Source organism: Pelodiscus sinensis, unplaced genomic scaffold (genome assembly GCF_049634645.1).
Source record: "Pelodiscus sinensis isolate JC-2024 unplaced genomic scaffold, ASM4963464v1 ctg37, whole genome shotgun sequence".
NCBI classification, from domain to species: domain Eukaryota; kingdom Metazoa; phylum Chordata; order Testudines; family Trionychidae; genus Pelodiscus; species Pelodiscus sinensis.
The window spans coordinates 557,120-574,438 of NW_027465869.1; the positions used below are offsets into that span (position 1 = coordinate 557,120).

Consider the following 17,319-nt stretch of genomic DNA (forward strand, 5'->3'; position numbering starts at 1 on the left):
AGCACTTGTGCCTGCATAGTGGCTCTCCCTAGCTGAGGAGCAGAAGTTATGAGGGGTGGGAGAGGGGAGCTGTGAGGGGATGGGGGCAGGGCGAGAGGGGGAGGGATGAGGGAGGCAGGTGTCCAGTTTGGGACTGAAAGCCCCTGGCCCAACAGGCTTCTGGAAATGCCAGGCAGCGCCACTGGCCCAGGCTGTCGGAACACCCAGTTTGCGGCTCCACAGGCTCCCTACCAGCCCCTGTGCAGCCCATCGGGGAGGTCCCTGAGTCGGCATATCCGGCTCTTAGCATTGGAGCAACTGGGGGAGGGGGGGATCAGCTGGGCCAGGGCAGAACAAGAACCACTCTTGGGCAGCACGGTGAACAGGGTTGGCCACTGACCAGGCTTCCTAACTTTAATCCAAGCCCCTTCCCTTCTGTCCCCCCTCGCACCCAGTTCCCTCCAGTGCCTGGCTGGAACGGCTGCCCCACTGCTTAGCATGTTGCAGAAATGGGGCCAAGGGCAGGGGAATCCTCACGTGTGGAGAGCAGCTGGGGGCTGGATGGGGGGCCTGGAGTGCAGGGGACAGGAGAGGGATGGACCAGAGGATGTCTGGCTCGGGGGTGGAGTCACTGCTTCTCCCAGGATCCCCTCAATGTATTGTTCCCAGCATGGTATATCAATTGGGGGACATATTAATGTGGCTTGGGGTTTTTTTGGGGGGGAGAGGGAGGAGGAGGTGTGTTTCAACTGTGTTTTCAACAACAGGGTTTCATGTTGATAAGCTGAATTTCAGAAAACTGAAGACATCCCTGACAGCGATAACAACCGTGAATAAATTGTACCAAAACACCAACATTGAGCCTGCCACTTGCAGAATCTAGTTTCATTTATAGATGTGGTACAAGAAGAATCAAATGACCCCTAACAAAAGATGGCCAGGCCCACTTTTGCCAGATGCTAAGCACTATAAATTAAAACTGAACACTCAGCAATTGGAGCAAAAATGGTGGAAGCAGAATACAAGCCACAGTTCATTCGGCCATGCCAGAAAGGATGGAACTCTGTGTTCATGGCTGTGGAGAGAATTCGGTGCATACGGAATGAACAAGAAAGATCCATGAGAAATGTGTTCTCAGGACTCTACATTTAGTATGCAAGAAGCAGTTCTTTGCTTTATGCTTTTCTTTTTGTTAAACCCCCCCCCCCGCTGATCATTCTGTATTTTTATTAACATTACGTATTGGCTGGTCAAAAGGCTGAATCTAGCAGAGCTGGTTTTATTGGCAGAATATGCCATGGTTATGGGCCCATTGGTGAAAGCACTAAATATTATCCAAGCACAGATAAGCACACTAATGGAATGGAGTGCAGCTGCGTGAATTATACCAGCTTCAGGGGGTAGCAGAGATTTATTTTTTTCCAATTATCCTGTACAGACTAACAGTCTGGTAGCACTTTATAGATTAACAAAACATATATGTAGTATCACGAGCTTTCGTGGGCACAGCCCACTTCTTCAGATGACTTGAGTTTTGACTTTAGGCTGTGCAGAGCCAAAATAAATACATCTGTACAGCCTAAACTCAAAACTCCGGTCATCTGAAGTAGTGGCCTGTGCCCACGAAAACTGATGATACCATCCATATGTTTGTTGTCTATAAAGTGCTACCAAACCATTTGTTTTTTAAGTTTCAATTATACTTGATGGTTTCAAAACTGCAAAGGAACAAGATGCCATCTTGAGGCCACTGGTAGATGGACTTCAGTGCACCATTCAGAAATGTTTTGGAGAAATAATTGAGGACCTGGAGCTAATAAGAGCTGACATCTTGATGCCAGATGTTAGGACCACTTGGAACATGCATGAAACTGGGATTAGAAAAGGTAAGACTGTCATTTTAGACGAATGAAACTACAAAGAAGGTTGATGGGTATTTGGCATCTTCAGGAGAGACCATGGAGCTGCTGCACTCTTTTTCTAGAATTAGCGTGCTGTGCACCAGGGCCAACAGACCTCTGTCTCCATCAGCTGCCTGTCAGAGATTCTTCCATGTGATGGACTCATTTTTTTCCAGAGACAAGCAAGGATTGGTTAATTTGAAAAAAGATGCTCCTATGGTTGAACAAACATTTTGGAAATTGATCATTACAATGGAAAAATGAACACCATGAATGTGGACAAAAGAAATATATTTCTGTAATCTGACTGGTATTTAATTTGGTCCCTCTTCATCTTTATAAATGAAGGCAGTGACTATCATTAAATTCCATCATTGAAAAATGTATAATATAGGTGTACATATAATATAGAATTATATTATAAGTGTTTATATAGCATGTAGAATAGTAATAGAAATGTAGCCGTGTTAGTCTGGGGTAGCTGAAGCAAAATGCAGGACAATGTAGCACTTTAAAGACTAACAAGATGGTTTATTAGATGATGAGCTTTCATGGGGCAGACCCACTTCCTCAGATCAAATAGTGGAAGAAAATAGTCACAACCATATATAGCAAAGGATACAATTACAAAAAATGAACACATATGAAAAGGACAAATCACATTGCAGAACAGGAGGGGGATGCGGGGGGGGGGGGGAACCATTCTACACGAGATATCCACTTCCTGGACACCACAATACAAATCAACAATGGAAAATTAGACACCACCCTCTACAGAAAACCCACCGACTCATACAGTTACCTACATGCTTCCAGCTCCCATCCAGAACACACCGCACCATCCATCGTCTATAGCCAAGCCCTTCGATACAACTGCATCTGCTCTAATCCCACTGACAGAGACCAGAAGCTTCAGGATCTCTACCAAGCATTTATAAACCTCAAGTACCCACCCAGAGAAATAAAAAAGCAAATTGAAAGAGCCAGACGAATACCTAGAAACCATCTACTTCAAGACAGACCCAAGAAAACCAACAATAGAACACCACTTGTCATCACCTACAACCCCCAACTTAAACCTGTCCAACACATTATCAATAAACTACAACCTATACTGGAACAGGATACCATACTCTAAGAGGCTCTGGGAGACAGACCCAAAGTCTCCTATAGACAACCACCTAACCTCAAGATGATTCTTACCAACAACCACAGGACATACCACACTAATACCAACCCTGGTACCTTCCCTTGCAACAAACCCCGTTGCCAGCTTTGTCCACATATTCATTCTTCTGATACCATTATTGGACCTAACCAAGTGAGTTATAAGATCAAGAACACATATTCCTGCGCATCCAGAAATATAATCTATGCTATCATGTGCCGAAAGTGTCCGTCTGCTATGTACATTGGACAAACATCTCAGACACTTCGCCAAAGGATTAATGCCCACAAAACAGATATCAGACAAGATCACAAAGAAAAAACAGTTTCTTGCCATTTTAACCAGAAAGGACACTCTCTCAATGACTTAACCACCTGCATTCTGCTACAAAGACCTTTTACATCTGCACTTGAAAGGGAATCTTCTGAACTGTCATTCATGTTAAAATTCGACACTCTCCGAGAAGGAATGAACAAACACTTGAACTATCTTACCCATTACCAAGATAGCTTCCCCAATTATCACCTGTAATACCATTAACTCACAAACATCCCACTCTCCCCACCTCTAATATCATCAATTCACAGACACTTACCTTCCTTCCTTCCCCCCCCCCCCCATCACCCTCCTGTTCTGCAATGTGATTTGGTGAATCCCAGGTGAATAAGCGATTAAAATAAATGTTGAAGCCGGGGCCACTCTCTGACTCACCCCCTGGGGAAGCTGCTTTAACCCCCCCCCCGCGCTGGGGCTTTGCTCTCGGTGTTGCAGAGTTTACCTGCCGCCCCTCCCCCCACCAGACCTGAGTCTGCCCCGCCCCCGCCCGAGCCCCGCCCCCCGCATCTGCCCCGCCAAGTCCACGCGAAGCCGCCTCGGGACACTCACAGCGCGCGGGCAGAGAGACGGGCCAGGGCTGCGCCAGAACCGCTGCGCATGCGCATTGCCCGGGCAGGCGCCCGCAGTGGCATCGCCTCTCAGGTGAGCATCCCCCGCCCCCCACCGCGCGCCGGCCTGGGACCAACCAGACGCGCTGGGCAGAAGCCGGGACTGGCCCACGTGGGCATCTCTCGGCCCCGCCCCCGCAACAAAGGGCCGGTCCCAGCGCCCCGCGCGCGCACCCGCCGCAACCTCCCCGCCCACGTAGCCACGTGAGGCCCAGAGCGAACCCTGCAACCCCAGCAGCGCGCGCCGGCCCCGCCCACCTCGGGACACCCCCCCGCTCCCAGCCCGGTAGGGAGGGAATCCCCCGGGTTGCTCCACGCGCTGCAAAAGCCCCGCCCCACCTGCGAGCCGGCCCGGGCTCCGAGACGCGGAAGTAGCCTCTGGCCGGGGGGGCGGGGCCAAGAAGCGCCCGGTCTGAGCGAAGCCCTGGCGCTGGAGTCTGGTCGGAGTCACGGAGCTGCTGCGCATGCGCGGTCTGACGGGCCGCCCCGTTCTACTCCGCCGCGGTCGGGTTTTCGGCGGGTCCCGCCCATCGCTCCGCGCGCGGGCAGGGAAAGGGACCAGACTGCGCCGCGGTTACTGCGCATGCGCCGCGCTCCCTGAGCCGGGAGCCGTTGTGAGGGGCCGTTGGGGCCGTTACTCGCGGCGGGGCGCAGGAGGGAGCTGGGGGCAGGGCGGGTCCGGCGCAGGGCAGGGAGGGGGTCGGGTCGGCTGGGCAATGGCCTCCCCCGCTCGGGGTGTTGGCGCTTCCTGATGCTCGCGCTAGCCTGGCCGGGGAGGGGGGAGCTGGGTGGTGCCGGGCGGGGCTGTGAGGGGGCTGCAGAGTGTGCGAGGGGGGAGGATTTGAACACTGGAGGGGCCCTGGCCTGAGGGGCGCAGCGATGGGGGGGCGGTTCTGGCCGGGGCAGTTAGCGGGGGAGGCCCAATGGACCCTGCAGGGGGGAGCGAAGCTTTTGGGGCTTTTTCGGTTTTTAATTTTGATGGGTTTTTTTGTCCTCAGTGCTGGCACCTCTCGCACCCGCCCCCGGACCTGCCCCCCCACTGCCGAGCTCAGGACAGTGACACGGCCCCGGTCCCCAGCCCAGAGGCAGCCATGGCTGCAGAGAGCCCCGTGGAAAGTGTCCGGGAGGAAGCGCCGCGTCCCGTCTGTCTGGAGGATTTCACAGCCCCTGTCGCTCTGGAGTGTGGGCACAATTCCTGCCAGGCCCCCCTCAGCCCTCAGGGCAGAGACACTGAGCAGCAGGGACCCCTCCAGCCCAACAGGCAGCTGGTAAACGTGGTGGAACTAGCCAAGCCGCTGAGTTTCCAGGCAGCAAAGAGAGCAAGATGGGACGGGGTGTGTGGGGAGCACCAGGAGGCTCTGAAGCTGTTCTGTGAAGAGGATCAAACTCCCATCTGTGTGGGGTGTGACAGATCCCAGGCTCACATGGTGGTGCCCTTACAGGAAGCTGCCCAGGAGTACAAGGTACAGAGTTACTGTCCAGTGTGATGGGAACTAACATTGTGTTTTAATTACAAGCTAATTTCACTGACTGTTACCAGACGCGGATGTGAACCAACCAGTGTAAAGCAGTGGTCTCCAGCACTGGTCTTCAGCCTTTTTGAATTTAAGTACAATCCAGGATCTACCTCAAACCCAAATACCCTTGCCCCACCTCCTTTGTGACCCTTTTCCGAGGCCCCGCCTCTGCTCACTGCATCCCTTCTCCCTCCCCCATCCTATCTCCCTTTCATCAGGCAGGGGCAGAGGGCTGGGATGCAGGAGGGGGTTCACGCTCTGTAAGGCAATTTGAGCTCAGGGGGCTCAGGGTTAGAGAAGAGGCTTGGGGTGCAGGAGAGGTACATGACTAGAACAGGGATTCAGGATACAGGCTCCAGCTGAACACTGCTTACCACAGGTGGCTCCTCTATGGTGGTGCAGTGGGGCTAAGAAAGGCTCACACCTGCACCACTCTCAAAAGCAGCCTACACACTCCCTCTGTTTGTGGAGATAGAATGCAGAGTGTGAGAAGGAAACAGCTTCAAGGCAAAGGGCAGGAGATGTGCAGCAGCAGGGAGAGGGGGCAGCTGAAGTGCTGCACTTGATAGCCTCTTAGCCAAACCAGTAAAGATCACCTGTCAGAGGCTCCAAGATCTACCTATAGATCCCGATCTACTGGTTGGTGACCAGTTCTGTAAAGCCTTCATGATTCAAGAGATGCAGTAAAAAGAAAATGTTATGGCTTTGTGGCAACTTATGTCAAGTCTTTACAGATACCTGATGTGGGAAATGTTTCTCTGAGGCTCTAAATCCTGAAACCCAGCCCTCACTGGTGGCAGGAGGGGTGTTTGCACAAGGGAGAGGTTTAGATGACAGGTGCTACAGGCCACTCTGTCAGTGAGCTGCCTTGGGACTGGAGAAGAGGAGGTTACAAGCTGTTACTGATTGGATGAACAGGAATAATAAGCTGTCATTTGCCTTATAGATCCGCAATGACATCTAGGCCCTGCACAACACCCAGCATGGGAAAGTCCCTGCTCTGAGCAGGTCACAGTCCAGTTAGACAAAATGTGGGAAGGGAAGGTGGGGCAGCAAGTTGCTCATAGTCACCAAACACATCAGGGATAGAGTTTGGTCCTGAACCCTGGTCCAATTGATAGACTACACTGCTCCCTGTCCCTCAGCATCACTGAACAGTGATGAAGTGTGGCTCTTAGGAGAGAAAGATGCCTTGATAAAGCCCTAGGCTCAGCAGGGAGAAGAGGTTTCCCACTGGGATGCTGAACTTCATGGCTGCTCCATGAGGGGTTAAACTCTGATGCAGCAGCTGGCACTAGATGAGGTTGCTGGGCTGGATGCTGTGTGGGGCCCCGAGCGCCTTCACTCCACCCATAGCAGGGTTTCAGGAAGCACAGGTATATGCCAGGCAGAACTGGGATTCAACTGGATTGTAGCAAGAGTTCAAACTGGTTAACTGATGAGTTAATGTTTATCTGTACCAGTTACCGGTTAAACTCCCCACTGCCCCTGAAGTGCCCACTTGCCTCTGGCAGCTAACATCAGCCTGCAGCTGCTGGGAGTTCCCATTGGCCAGCAGTTGTTGTGGCCACCCCGGCAGACCTCGCAAGAGATCCCTGGCCCCAGGAGAGCCCATTTCCACTACCAACCCTGCCTGTCAGCAGGTTAAAAAATACTGTCACTGATAACATTGTAATCGGTTACATGATTAGTATTGTTAACCACCTGTATCATTCTTTATGAAGGTGCCACCACCGATCTGTCCCCCATGCTCGTAGGTGTCCTCCTGCGTCTGCAGTCTCCTCCTGTGTATTTTTCTATCGACGAAGCCATGTCCAGGGCTGAGATCCTGCTGGACAGGGGCAGAGTTCCACAAAACTGGGATTCTCTTAAAGGCAGACAAATAGGCTCCCAACATCTAATGTGGTTTGTCCTCGTGCTTATATCTGTTTCTTCAGGGAAAAACTGGAGACTCATTTGAAGACTCTGAAGGAGGAGAGAGAAAAGCTGCTGAGAAGAAAAACAACAGCAGAAGGGAAAAGCCAGGAGTATCTGGTAAGTGCTTGTGGCTATGGACCAGCAGGGACTGGCAGTGGGAGGGCTGTGTTAGGAGGCAGACTCCTGTGTGGCCTTGGTGAGGTTGGGCTTGTTTGTGTTTCTCCTGGATTATGAATCGTTGGCTGAGATCCATGTGTAAAAAGGCCTTGAGCATCCGTGTCAGTGCATGAGTGCAGCTGGAGAAATTAGATGAGGCGGTCGTGAGGTTCCAGATTGACACTGTCAGGAACCTCTCTGTGCAGATTTCCCGTATCAGCGAGGGGATCGGTGAGCTGGAGGGGACATGTCAGAACCCAGCAAGTGAATTCTTGCAGGTGAGACTGAGGGACAAACATCTCAGCCCTCACACAGCGAAGAGAGGCTTCTGAATCACAAGTGCTCAGTCCCAGTTGTCAGATCTCAGTGCAACACCTTGTGCATTGCTGCCATGTGAATGACTCTTGTGCTTTGTCGAGTTACAGGCACAGATCTATTAGAGATGGCAAAGCCCCATTCACTCAGGGGATCCATGTTCCTGGGGCCAGGGCAGGGCCTCTCTTTCCAGGTTTGTAAAATCCCTTCTCAGAGGTCCCCTGTGTGTGTCCAATGGGGCTGAGATTCTTTTCTGTGTCTTTTTTCTAGGATGGCAGAAGCGCCCTGAGTAGGTACGTGGCTCTCACTCCCCTCACACTGCACAGAGCAGGGAAAAGGCTTGGAGCGGATGTTAGCACCACATCTCCCCAGAGCTCTACAGCCAGATGTTAGACATGAATATCTCTGACGCATTTAATTCTGAGGGTCTCATCCTCGCACTTTAGACTCTGGAATTCCCCATTCAGGATCAAGTGTTTCTTAGAGCTGTCACCTCCCTGGGGATTGGTTGCCGCAGGACTGTGGGGTGGAACATGGGCCTGTCACTGCTGGATACTGAGCACATTCAGCCCAGGACAGCAGGGATCAAGAGTCTGTCCCACTTGAGGGCTGTTTGGAGACCTGTGTGGAAGGAGCTGGGTTGAGGGGAGCTGGTGTCTCAATCTAATCCCTACTGGACAGATTCCTTCAGCCCTTCACATGGGAACCTCCTATCCCTCAGCATCTAGAGGCCAAGGAGTGAGTTGGCCATGGAGACTCTATTCCCCTTTACACCCCTAGCCAGTCTTCCCAGGACAGAAGTGAAGAACAGAAATGGGATCTTTGAGGGGAAGGTTGCATGGCCATGGAATGTGTTGTCCCTGTTCTCAGGCTGCGAGAATTGGAGGAATTCTAACTCCAGGCCTGTTAGAGCTGAGACTTACTAGCCAGAACTTATCAGCTGTAAATGACATAAAATCACATTGAATTGTTTCTGTCCAGGTGTGAGACGGGGCAGTTCCAGCTGCCGGAAGAGATTTCCCCTGAACTGGAAGAACAAGTCAGAGGTTTCTCCCAGAAAACGATTGCTCTGTCGGAGACTCTGAGGGAGTTCAAAGGTACCTGGAAGGGATGGATGAGGGGAAAGCGGTTCAAGTATCTGAGACTATTGAATCTGGCCTCTGAAGCCAAACTTCCCCTGCCTCAATTCCCTCGTGGAGAATGATGGCCCCGTCAGTCTGCTCTCCTTAGAGACACTGAGCGAACAGACCCACATGCTTACAGATAGAACCAGGGGTTTGCAAACACTGAACCTCCCATTCAGAGATCAAAATGGCTAAAGTTACTGTGATGGCCACGTGTTCCGCCACCACAGCTCCAGGTTATGACAAGAGGCAGTAAGTGAATGGGAAACCAAGTGGAAGGGGATGAGGAGGGAAGAGGAAATCTCATTTTCAGCTTGTCTCTCCTGGGACAGGTGTGAGGCTGCAGGGATGTTGGCTCCATTGCTGGAAGGTGCCCGAGTGAGAGAGGAAATGAAAGTTTCAGACTCTTTTCATACTAAATACCTGAGTGTGTCTCTTATAGAATTGAAATGCAGAGTTCAGAGTGGGACATTGTTATGAACAGGAGAGCCTGGAATCTCACCTCTCTTATCCCTTCCCCCACTAGACACTCTGCCCTCTGCACTGGAGAGAGCAAGAGGAAAATCGCTTGGAGCTTTCAAACAAGGTGAGTTTGCTGGTGGAAATTCTTTAAGTGATGTGAGAATTCCTGTGAAAACATCTTCATGGGATTGTCATTGGAGTTACCAACCAAACCCAGTGACCACGGTGCACAGAGCCCTAAATCACCCAGTGATCAATGAGGAGCCCGAGATTTGCTGCATGGGGACCTGTGGACATTTGGAGAAACACTGGTCGATAGGTTTGTGATGCTAAAGGGGCGAAGCTAAAGCACAAAACAGACGGCACCTTCAGGCTCAGATTTCACTGCTCAGTCAGTTTCAATATAAGGTTGGTTTCAAACAATAAATAGGCTGAAAGGCTCCTTCACCCAAACTCCCTCCTAGACCCCTCTATCTGTCCTGTATCCCAAACCGTTACCCCATGCATCCTCCTCCTCCCAGTGCCCATCCCGGATCCTCCATTTCCTGCATTTATGTCACGGAAGAGTACAGCTCTCAGCCACTTTCCGTTTGGCCACCCCATGAAAATGAATTACCCACCCTGTCGAGTGGATACGGCTCAGTGAGAGCCATAATTGAAAGCTGAAGCCAGACTATTTTAGACAAAAGAGGCACAAATGTTTGATAGGGAAGCGGTTTAGCTGCTGAAACAAATGAACAAAGAACAGGTGGATTCTCCCAGCTCTTGATGTCTTCAAATCACTGGGGGGACTTTCTAGAAAATACACTGTGGGGAAACAGAGCTTTGTGCCTGGGTAACTGGACTAAGTGTAATGGCTTGTGCCACTGAGGGGGTCAGACTGCATAACTGAGGATATCTTCTGATCCCATGAATCTTAAGATCTCATCCTGCAAACACTCAGCGCAAGTGTTTAATAATAAGCACACGTATTTAATAATAACACCACCATTCAGATGCTTACCTTCACTGATTCTCTGTTTTGGAAAGGGATTATAACATCTCTGTGAGATGAGAGCAATGTTTATGCTGCAAATCTGTGAATGAAGACTAAGGCTTTCAAATACAACAGCCTACATTTGGCCTATGTCCATGTTCAGGCAGGTGAATATGTGGCTTGTTATCAGAAACACTGGGTGCTGAGAACTATATCCCATTGTTGCAGATGCAGTAATCTTGTAACTCAAGCCAGGTGCAGAGAGAAATGAATATGGATTTGGGATCTAAATCCCGTGCGCTATTAATGGAATATCTAGACTAAAACTTTTGTCCACAGTGGTAGAATCTAACACGTGTGTCACGTCACTAGGGACAGAGTGTGGGGAGAATGGGGGTGTGGAAAGGATTAAAGCCCCTTCTGAAATGTCTCCAATTTGCCTTCTCCCCCTGCGAGGCTGCAGAACAGCCATGTCTGTCTCTAGCTCAGCCCCCGGTCTTCAGAGCCAGGGACAGGAAATGGCTGTGGCGGAGCTGGTTAGCTTCCAAGAGGTGGCTGTGTATTTCTCTGAGGAGGAATAGGCTTTGCTGGACCCAGGCCAGAGAGCCCTCTACAGGAATGTGATGCAGGAGAATTATGAGGCTGTGAACTGGCTGAGTAAGGATTCCTGTCCCCTCGGGTATCGGAAGCTGGGTGGGCTCTGGAGTAGCTGGGTTGGGTTTGGTTGAATATCATTCATTGTCTTTGCCCCCAATATCATGAGTATCTGCCCCAATAATCCTGGCTCTTCTGTGAAAGACTGTCCCCTCCATACTGCCTCCCAGGGAAAGCAGGTTGAGGGGCGTAACAGTGGAGCTGCTCTTCCCACAGCTAAGGTCTCAGTGCGCTTCCCCCCTATCTTGCCCATCTTATGCCTTGGCTGGAGGTGTGAGTAGAAGGGCTCAGGCAGGAACAGCAGGTACTAGAGGTCTGGGTCTGGCTCTTGGTCTGTCTGATCTTTGTGCCTGCAGGTTCCCCTTGTGGCAGTGGGCTGAGCCAGTGGAAGGTGGGTGCAGTTCCCTAAGTCCTTTCTGCCTGTAGCTAGTCTCTGTGACATGCTGTTCTTGCCAGTGACAGGGGCTGGATGCTGGGGCTGAGGGAGGGTGGATGAGGCAGTTCACGCTCTGTGAGTATTTTGTCCGAGGTAGCTCTGTAGTAGAGAAACGTGAGCAGAGCTCTCCTTGCATTTCAGGCACAGGTTGGGTTTCCTTTCAAGAGTTCAGCTTTATTCTCTCTGGGGTTCACTTGCTTCTGTGTGCAGTGGAGATAAATCACATCATCTGTGTTGTGTTTTTAGAGTGAAATATTTTCGAGTAGGGACTTTTTCTTCCTGTGTGAATGTCTGGCTTCATGCTCAGGAAACCTGTGTTGAGTTCTCTGGCCGTCACAGTCTTCCTGTGTGACCTTAATCAAGTCCCTTAAACTCTCTGTCTGTTTCTAGGCTGGCAAGATTTTGCACAAAAGTGGCTGCTTTTGTGCAAAAACTTGCCAGCTGTCTACACTGGCCGTTTGAATTTGCGCAAGAACACTGACGATCTAATGTATGATTGTCAGCTTTCTTGTGCAAATACACTGATGCTCTCGCTCGGGAAAAAGCCCTCTTGCACAAATGCTTTTGCGCAAGAGGGCCAGTGTAGATAGGTAAAAATTGTTTTGCACAAAAAAGCTCCGATGGCGAAAATGGCCACCAGAGCTTTCTTGCGCCAAACCGTGTCTATATTGACACGGATGCTTTTGCGCAAAAGCATCTGTGCCAATCTAGACGCTCTTTTCCACAAATGCTTTTAACGGAAAAACTTTTCTGTTGAAAGCATTTGTGGAAAATCATTCCAATCTAGACGCAGCCTCTGTGTACAGTCACCTCTCTCTTTAATAGCTATTATAGTGTGTCCCTATTTCTCAGAGCTGGGAAAGATACCTACATTAAAGAGTGATAATGCTTAGCTTCATATGTGCACCCCAATAGCACAGTTGGGTCCTGATTTACACCAGAGTTCCACAGTGCTGCTGTGATCGATAATTTTTCTTCCCACAGCGACTGCAATGCCATTAGAATTTCTGCTAATGCCACAGAGCGTTATGGCTGTTCAGTGTGGCTCTTTCTGGAGCTCTGATGCCAGCAGCACTGTCAGAGCCTGTGGCTTATCCATGCAGCACAGTTCAGGGTTGCTGCTAAGAAAGATTCAGGCTCCATTTGGAGGCTAAGGCACTCAGCCAAGTTTATTGTGAAAAGGAGCAGGATGCTAGTGTCCCAGCTCCTTAGGCACAGTATAGTGAGACTTGTCCCAACCCAATAACAGTACCAATAAGTCAGCAGTGAGAATGCTGCCCCTCAGCCAGCATCAACATGCCCCTGTTGTGACTTCTCATACATTGACACAAACAAGATGTATGTTCCATGTGTTCTACCCCCTTAGCCTCCTGCCTGTTTATTTTGAACAAAACATCCGTATGCATTATCCCCTCATCCCGCTCTTGTGCACAAGGGTCAGTGTCTTTCTGAGCCATCTCTTAGGACTGTTTTTCCAGTTACTGTGGAGATGTGTGTTGATTGGCCTCTTCCTGCTCAGGAATGCGTTTTCCTAGTTAGTTGGTCCCCAGTGTTCCACCATTCTGCCAAAGCCCAGCCTGTTCTAGTTCAAAAAGAATGGACATACACAGCTGCAATAAACCTTTTGCGAAGTGTGCTGGGTGCCACGTCAATGGGAATGTTCTGATGTGATGACTATGATTATCTTATTTAACAGCAGTAGCACAATGATCTCCATGGTCATGTCCCAGGTGGATCTTCTGAACAGAAAATGAAGTTCCAAGAAGGGGTGGGCCAAAGCTGAGGGAAACACACTCACAAGGTATAAAGGTGATAGATTCTGTGCAACCCTGGAGGGGCACCAAATCAAAGGCCAGGCTGGCCACAAGAGCCAGACTGGGAAACCACACAAAGGCTGCTGCTGGCAGAGTAGAATGGAGGTTGCAGAGGGGGAGCTGAGCAACAGTCACAAGCACCAGGGAAGCAGCACGGCCCAGCTCCGCCCTGGCTTGCCCCAACAGAAGCCCAGCGCCACCCTGGGCAGCCATGGGAATGGCAACTGTTGTGGGCAGCTGGCAGGGCCCATCCAGACACAGGCAGTTGGGATCAGGAGTGACAACATAGGCAGGGCGTGAAGCAAGCAGCCAAGGATTCACTTAGATGCTCAGGCAACTTCCTCTGCCTCCTCCTGGCCCAATAGAACATCTGAGCCAAAGATCAGGGCAAGCCCAGCCTACCAGCCAGGGGTTTTGTGGACAGAGACTTGGGGAGTTAGACATCTGCTGGGTCCTTCATCTCCAAGTTCTAGTGACCTGCCATGTGGCAGCTGCTGTCTGAGCCCTACCTGGGGACCTTGGTGTCACACCTTCATGCCCTCACTAGAGCTCCCCTTCTGAGCAGTGTGTTCCTGTCCAACTGTGGGATTCCAGGCGGATGGACCGGGCTGTGAGGGGGTCGGAGTTGTACCCTAAAGAGTGCAGCAGAGCACTTAGCTGCCCTGGGGAATGAGCTGGGCCATTCCGAAGGTGCGGGAGTGATACATCTTTACTGCAGGTGAGTGTGTCCTGGGATCTTGTACCAGCCGGAGCCCAGTTTCTGCAAGGTGGGGAAAGGACTCTGGGTCGGTGACTCGGATCCTGGCTCTGAAAGCAGGAATGGCAAAGACCTTAATGAACAAGATCAGTACTTGGTTTTTTGCTCTTCAAACAGCATTTCCAGTCTCCAAAACTGATGTGATCTCCTGGGTGGAGCAAGAGGAGGAGCTACGGGTCCCAGATCCTCCGAGCTGTGAGGAAGGGGAGATCATCAGCAACACCCAGACAGGTGAGCAATCAGTTAAACTGACTCAGAAACCAATTTCTGTCTCCTTATAGCAGATGTAACTTGTGTGTTTTCATGAAGTCTGACTGACTGCTCAGCTTGTCTTCAACTTCACTAAGAGTGTGGTGGGCGAGGAAAGGCTGGGTTCTCTTCTCTGTGGAAGGGTTGTGAAGGAGGACAACCAACTCAGCTCATGATAATTTGACCATTATTTGAGCGTGTGTCCCCTTTTCTATTCCTCTTTTAGAGTTTCCTTGCAGTTCATCGTGGAGAATAACTCCTGTGTGGATCATTCCTCTATTCCAACAGGTGACGGGACACTGACTGAGAACCATGGAAAGAGTCTTCAGCAGGAAGGACTGGAGCAAGTGTCTCCATGTGGACTATTATTGAGACGATCTCATGGACATGTTTTCCAGATATGTGAGCAAGGAGAGAGCTGTGAGAGTCAGCATAGCCCAGAAAAGCAGCAGGGAAACCATCTAGGAGAGGGACAGGGTAGCTCCAGGAGCACACGGGAGAAAAGAAACACAGAAACTGTCCAACAGGAAATCCCCCATCAACAGTCACCCTGCACGTTTAGTGACTGTGAAACTCTTCCTGAACATCAAAGGGTCCATACGGGAGAGAAGCCCTTCAAGTGCTCTGACTCTGGGAAAAGCTTCAGTGAGCACTCACACTTTACAAACCATCAGAAAATACATACAAGAGACACACCCCATAACTGCTCTGACTGTGGGAAAAACTTCAGTACAAACTCACACTTGGTTATCCATAGGATGGCTCACACAGGAGAGAAGCCTTTCAATTGCTCTGACTGTGGGAAAAGCTTCAGTCAGAAGTCAAACCTTGTTACCCATAGGAAGAGCCACACAGGAGAGAAACCCTTCACTTGCTCTGACTGCGGGAAAAATTTCAGTAGTAGCTCAAGCCTTGTTGCCCATAGGAGGAGCCACACAGGGGAGAAACCTTTCAATTGCTCTGACTGTGAGAAAAGCTTCAGTCAGATTTCACACCTTGTTAGACATAGGAGGACCCACACCGGGGAAAAACCCTTCTACTGCTCTGACTGCGGAAAAAGCTTCAGCAGTAACGGAGAACTTATTGCCCATTGGAGGATCCACACAGGAGAGAAACCTTTCAGTTGCTCTGACTGCGGGAAAAGCTTCCGTAGAAGCTCAAACCTTGTTACCCATAGGAGGAGCCACACAGGAGAGAAACCTTTCCATTGCTCTGACTGTGGACAAAGCTTCAGTATCAGCACAAACCTTGTTGTCATAGGATGACCCACACAGGAGAGAAACCCTTCAGTTGCTCTGACTGTGGGAAAAGCTTCAAAAGAAACTCAGACCTTGTTATCCATAGCAGGATCCACACAGGAGAGAAACCTTACAATTGCTCTGACTGCGGGAAAAGCTTCAGTCAGTGCTCCTGCGTTACTAGCCATCAGGATACATACACGAGAGTCGCCTTATAAAAGCTCTGATTACAGAAAAGGCTTCAAACACAGGTCAGACTTTGTTAAAGATTTGACAGTCCACAGAGGGGAGAGAACCATTCATTTATTCTGACTGTGGGGAAAGCTTCAGTAAGAGCTCAAATCTCCTTAGCCTTTGGAGGACCCACAGAGGAGAGAAACATATACCTTGAATTCCCTTTAAGCTGCCTGGCTAGGTGGCTGTGGTCCCAGGAGACCCCTTGGGGAGGGCCTCCGAGGGTACTGATCTGGCCACTGCCACTCACCTTTCTGCTCTCTGGGGCTTCTCACCAGCCAGTCCTGCTGGGGCAACTCCTTAGTCTCTCCTGGCCAAGGCCCCAGTTGAGATTCCCGCCCCCACCCCCGCCTCTGAGTAGCGGTACTGATGCTGAACCTCTTCAGGTCTGAGGAGAGAGCAGTTTAGTGCCCAGCTTCCTGGGATCGCGCTCCCCAAATGGGATCAAACCCCAAAGAATGGGGTAAGCCCCATTTAGTAATGAAAGGGGGATGTGCCCACGGATTGCTCCCATAGGTAGTAATTGTTTACACTAGGCTTGATAGGAAGTAAAAGTGGTTTTATTAAGTACAAGCTGTAGGAGTTAAGTGGTGATAAGTGAGAACAGGCAGAGCAAACAGATTACAAACTCAAAGGTAACAAAAAATGCTTTGTTAATGCTCCACTGAAACTTCAGTACAAACTTTTACAAACTCCCCCTAAAACCTATTTTCCAGCTGCCCCTACAAACCAGGGCTCTTCCCCACCCTGGGGTCTTTGGCTCCTTCCTTCAGACGCAGCCCAGCCAAAAGATCAAGTCCTCCAGGTGGATGTTATTTCCAAATAACTGCTTGCTGTGTAGACATGCACTGTAATTCCGAAATAAGGCTGCTGTGTAGATGCACCCCAAGGGTCACTGACCAGTGGCCTGGGCTCCCCATACACAGGAATCCCAGTGTGGTTTCTTTGGTCCTAAGTCCGGCATCTGAGGACTGCAGGAAAAAGACCTGGTGTGGACAGGGAAATCCCGATGAACCTCCCGGCAGAGTGTGACTGGTCCCATCTCAGAGCCCTGGTTCCGTCTCTGGGTATAGTTCCTGCTGGGGTTTTCTGGACCACTCCAGATCATTTGTTCATGTGAACTTGTGTTTTTGTTTTAGTACAATGACATATAGAACTTTTTAACTAACACAGACGTAATGAGGCAAGAAATAAAGCAGGTTTAGCCACTGCAGAAGAAAAGGAGTCAGTTGATTTATTTCCTATATTCTGAGGCTTAACAGATTTCCTTATGTTTCACTCTTATAAATGTGAACATGTTGAATAACCTACCCTGTGTTGTGGGTTTTCTCTCTCTATGAAAGCCATCGGGTCATGCACTTTGATCTCTGGTTAGTTAGATGTGCAGACAGCACAACACAAATGAGAACTTACCAGTATAAAAGCGGCGAGGAGTCCTGTGGCACCTTATAGGCTAACTGAAGTGTTGGAGCATAAGC

The 17,319-nt window shown here is 50.2% G+C and overlaps 3 protein-coding genes across 3 annotated transcripts in view; 2 read left to right on the plus strand and 1 right to left on the minus strand.

The window, feature by feature from the left end:
* The window catches only part of LOC102457165 (uncharacterized), a 242,837-nt gene that overhangs the window by 9,507 nt on the left and 216,011 nt on the right, over positions 1 to 17,319 (minus strand). The gene's annotated exons all lie outside the window — the stretch shown is intronic.
* LOC142824070 (uncharacterized) overlaps positions 4,341 to 17,319 on the plus strand; it is a 408,405-nt gene continuing 395,426 nt past the window's right edge. Inside the window, exons 1-2 of the mRNA XM_075915810.1 lie at positions 4,341 to 4,606; positions 4,991 to 5,455. Of these exons, the coding sequence (XP_075771925.1) occupies positions 4,457 to 4,606; positions 4,991 to 5,455 (615 nt within the window). The 5' untranslated portion in view covers positions 4,341 to 4,456. The remainder of the gene's footprint in view (positions 4,607 to 4,990; positions 5,456 to 17,319) is intronic.
* Positions 5,986 to 17,236, plus strand: LOC142824036 (uncharacterized). Its single transcript, XM_075915779.1, is given in 10 exon segments — positions 5,986 to 5,994; positions 7,723 to 7,860; positions 8,168 to 8,190; positions 8,879 to 8,994; positions 9,548 to 9,607; positions 14,238 to 14,351; positions 14,658 to 15,620; positions 15,623 to 15,794; positions 15,796 to 15,901; positions 15,903 to 17,236. Coding segments are annotated over 10 exon segments (1,797 nt in total). The 3' UTR covers positions 15,999 to 17,236.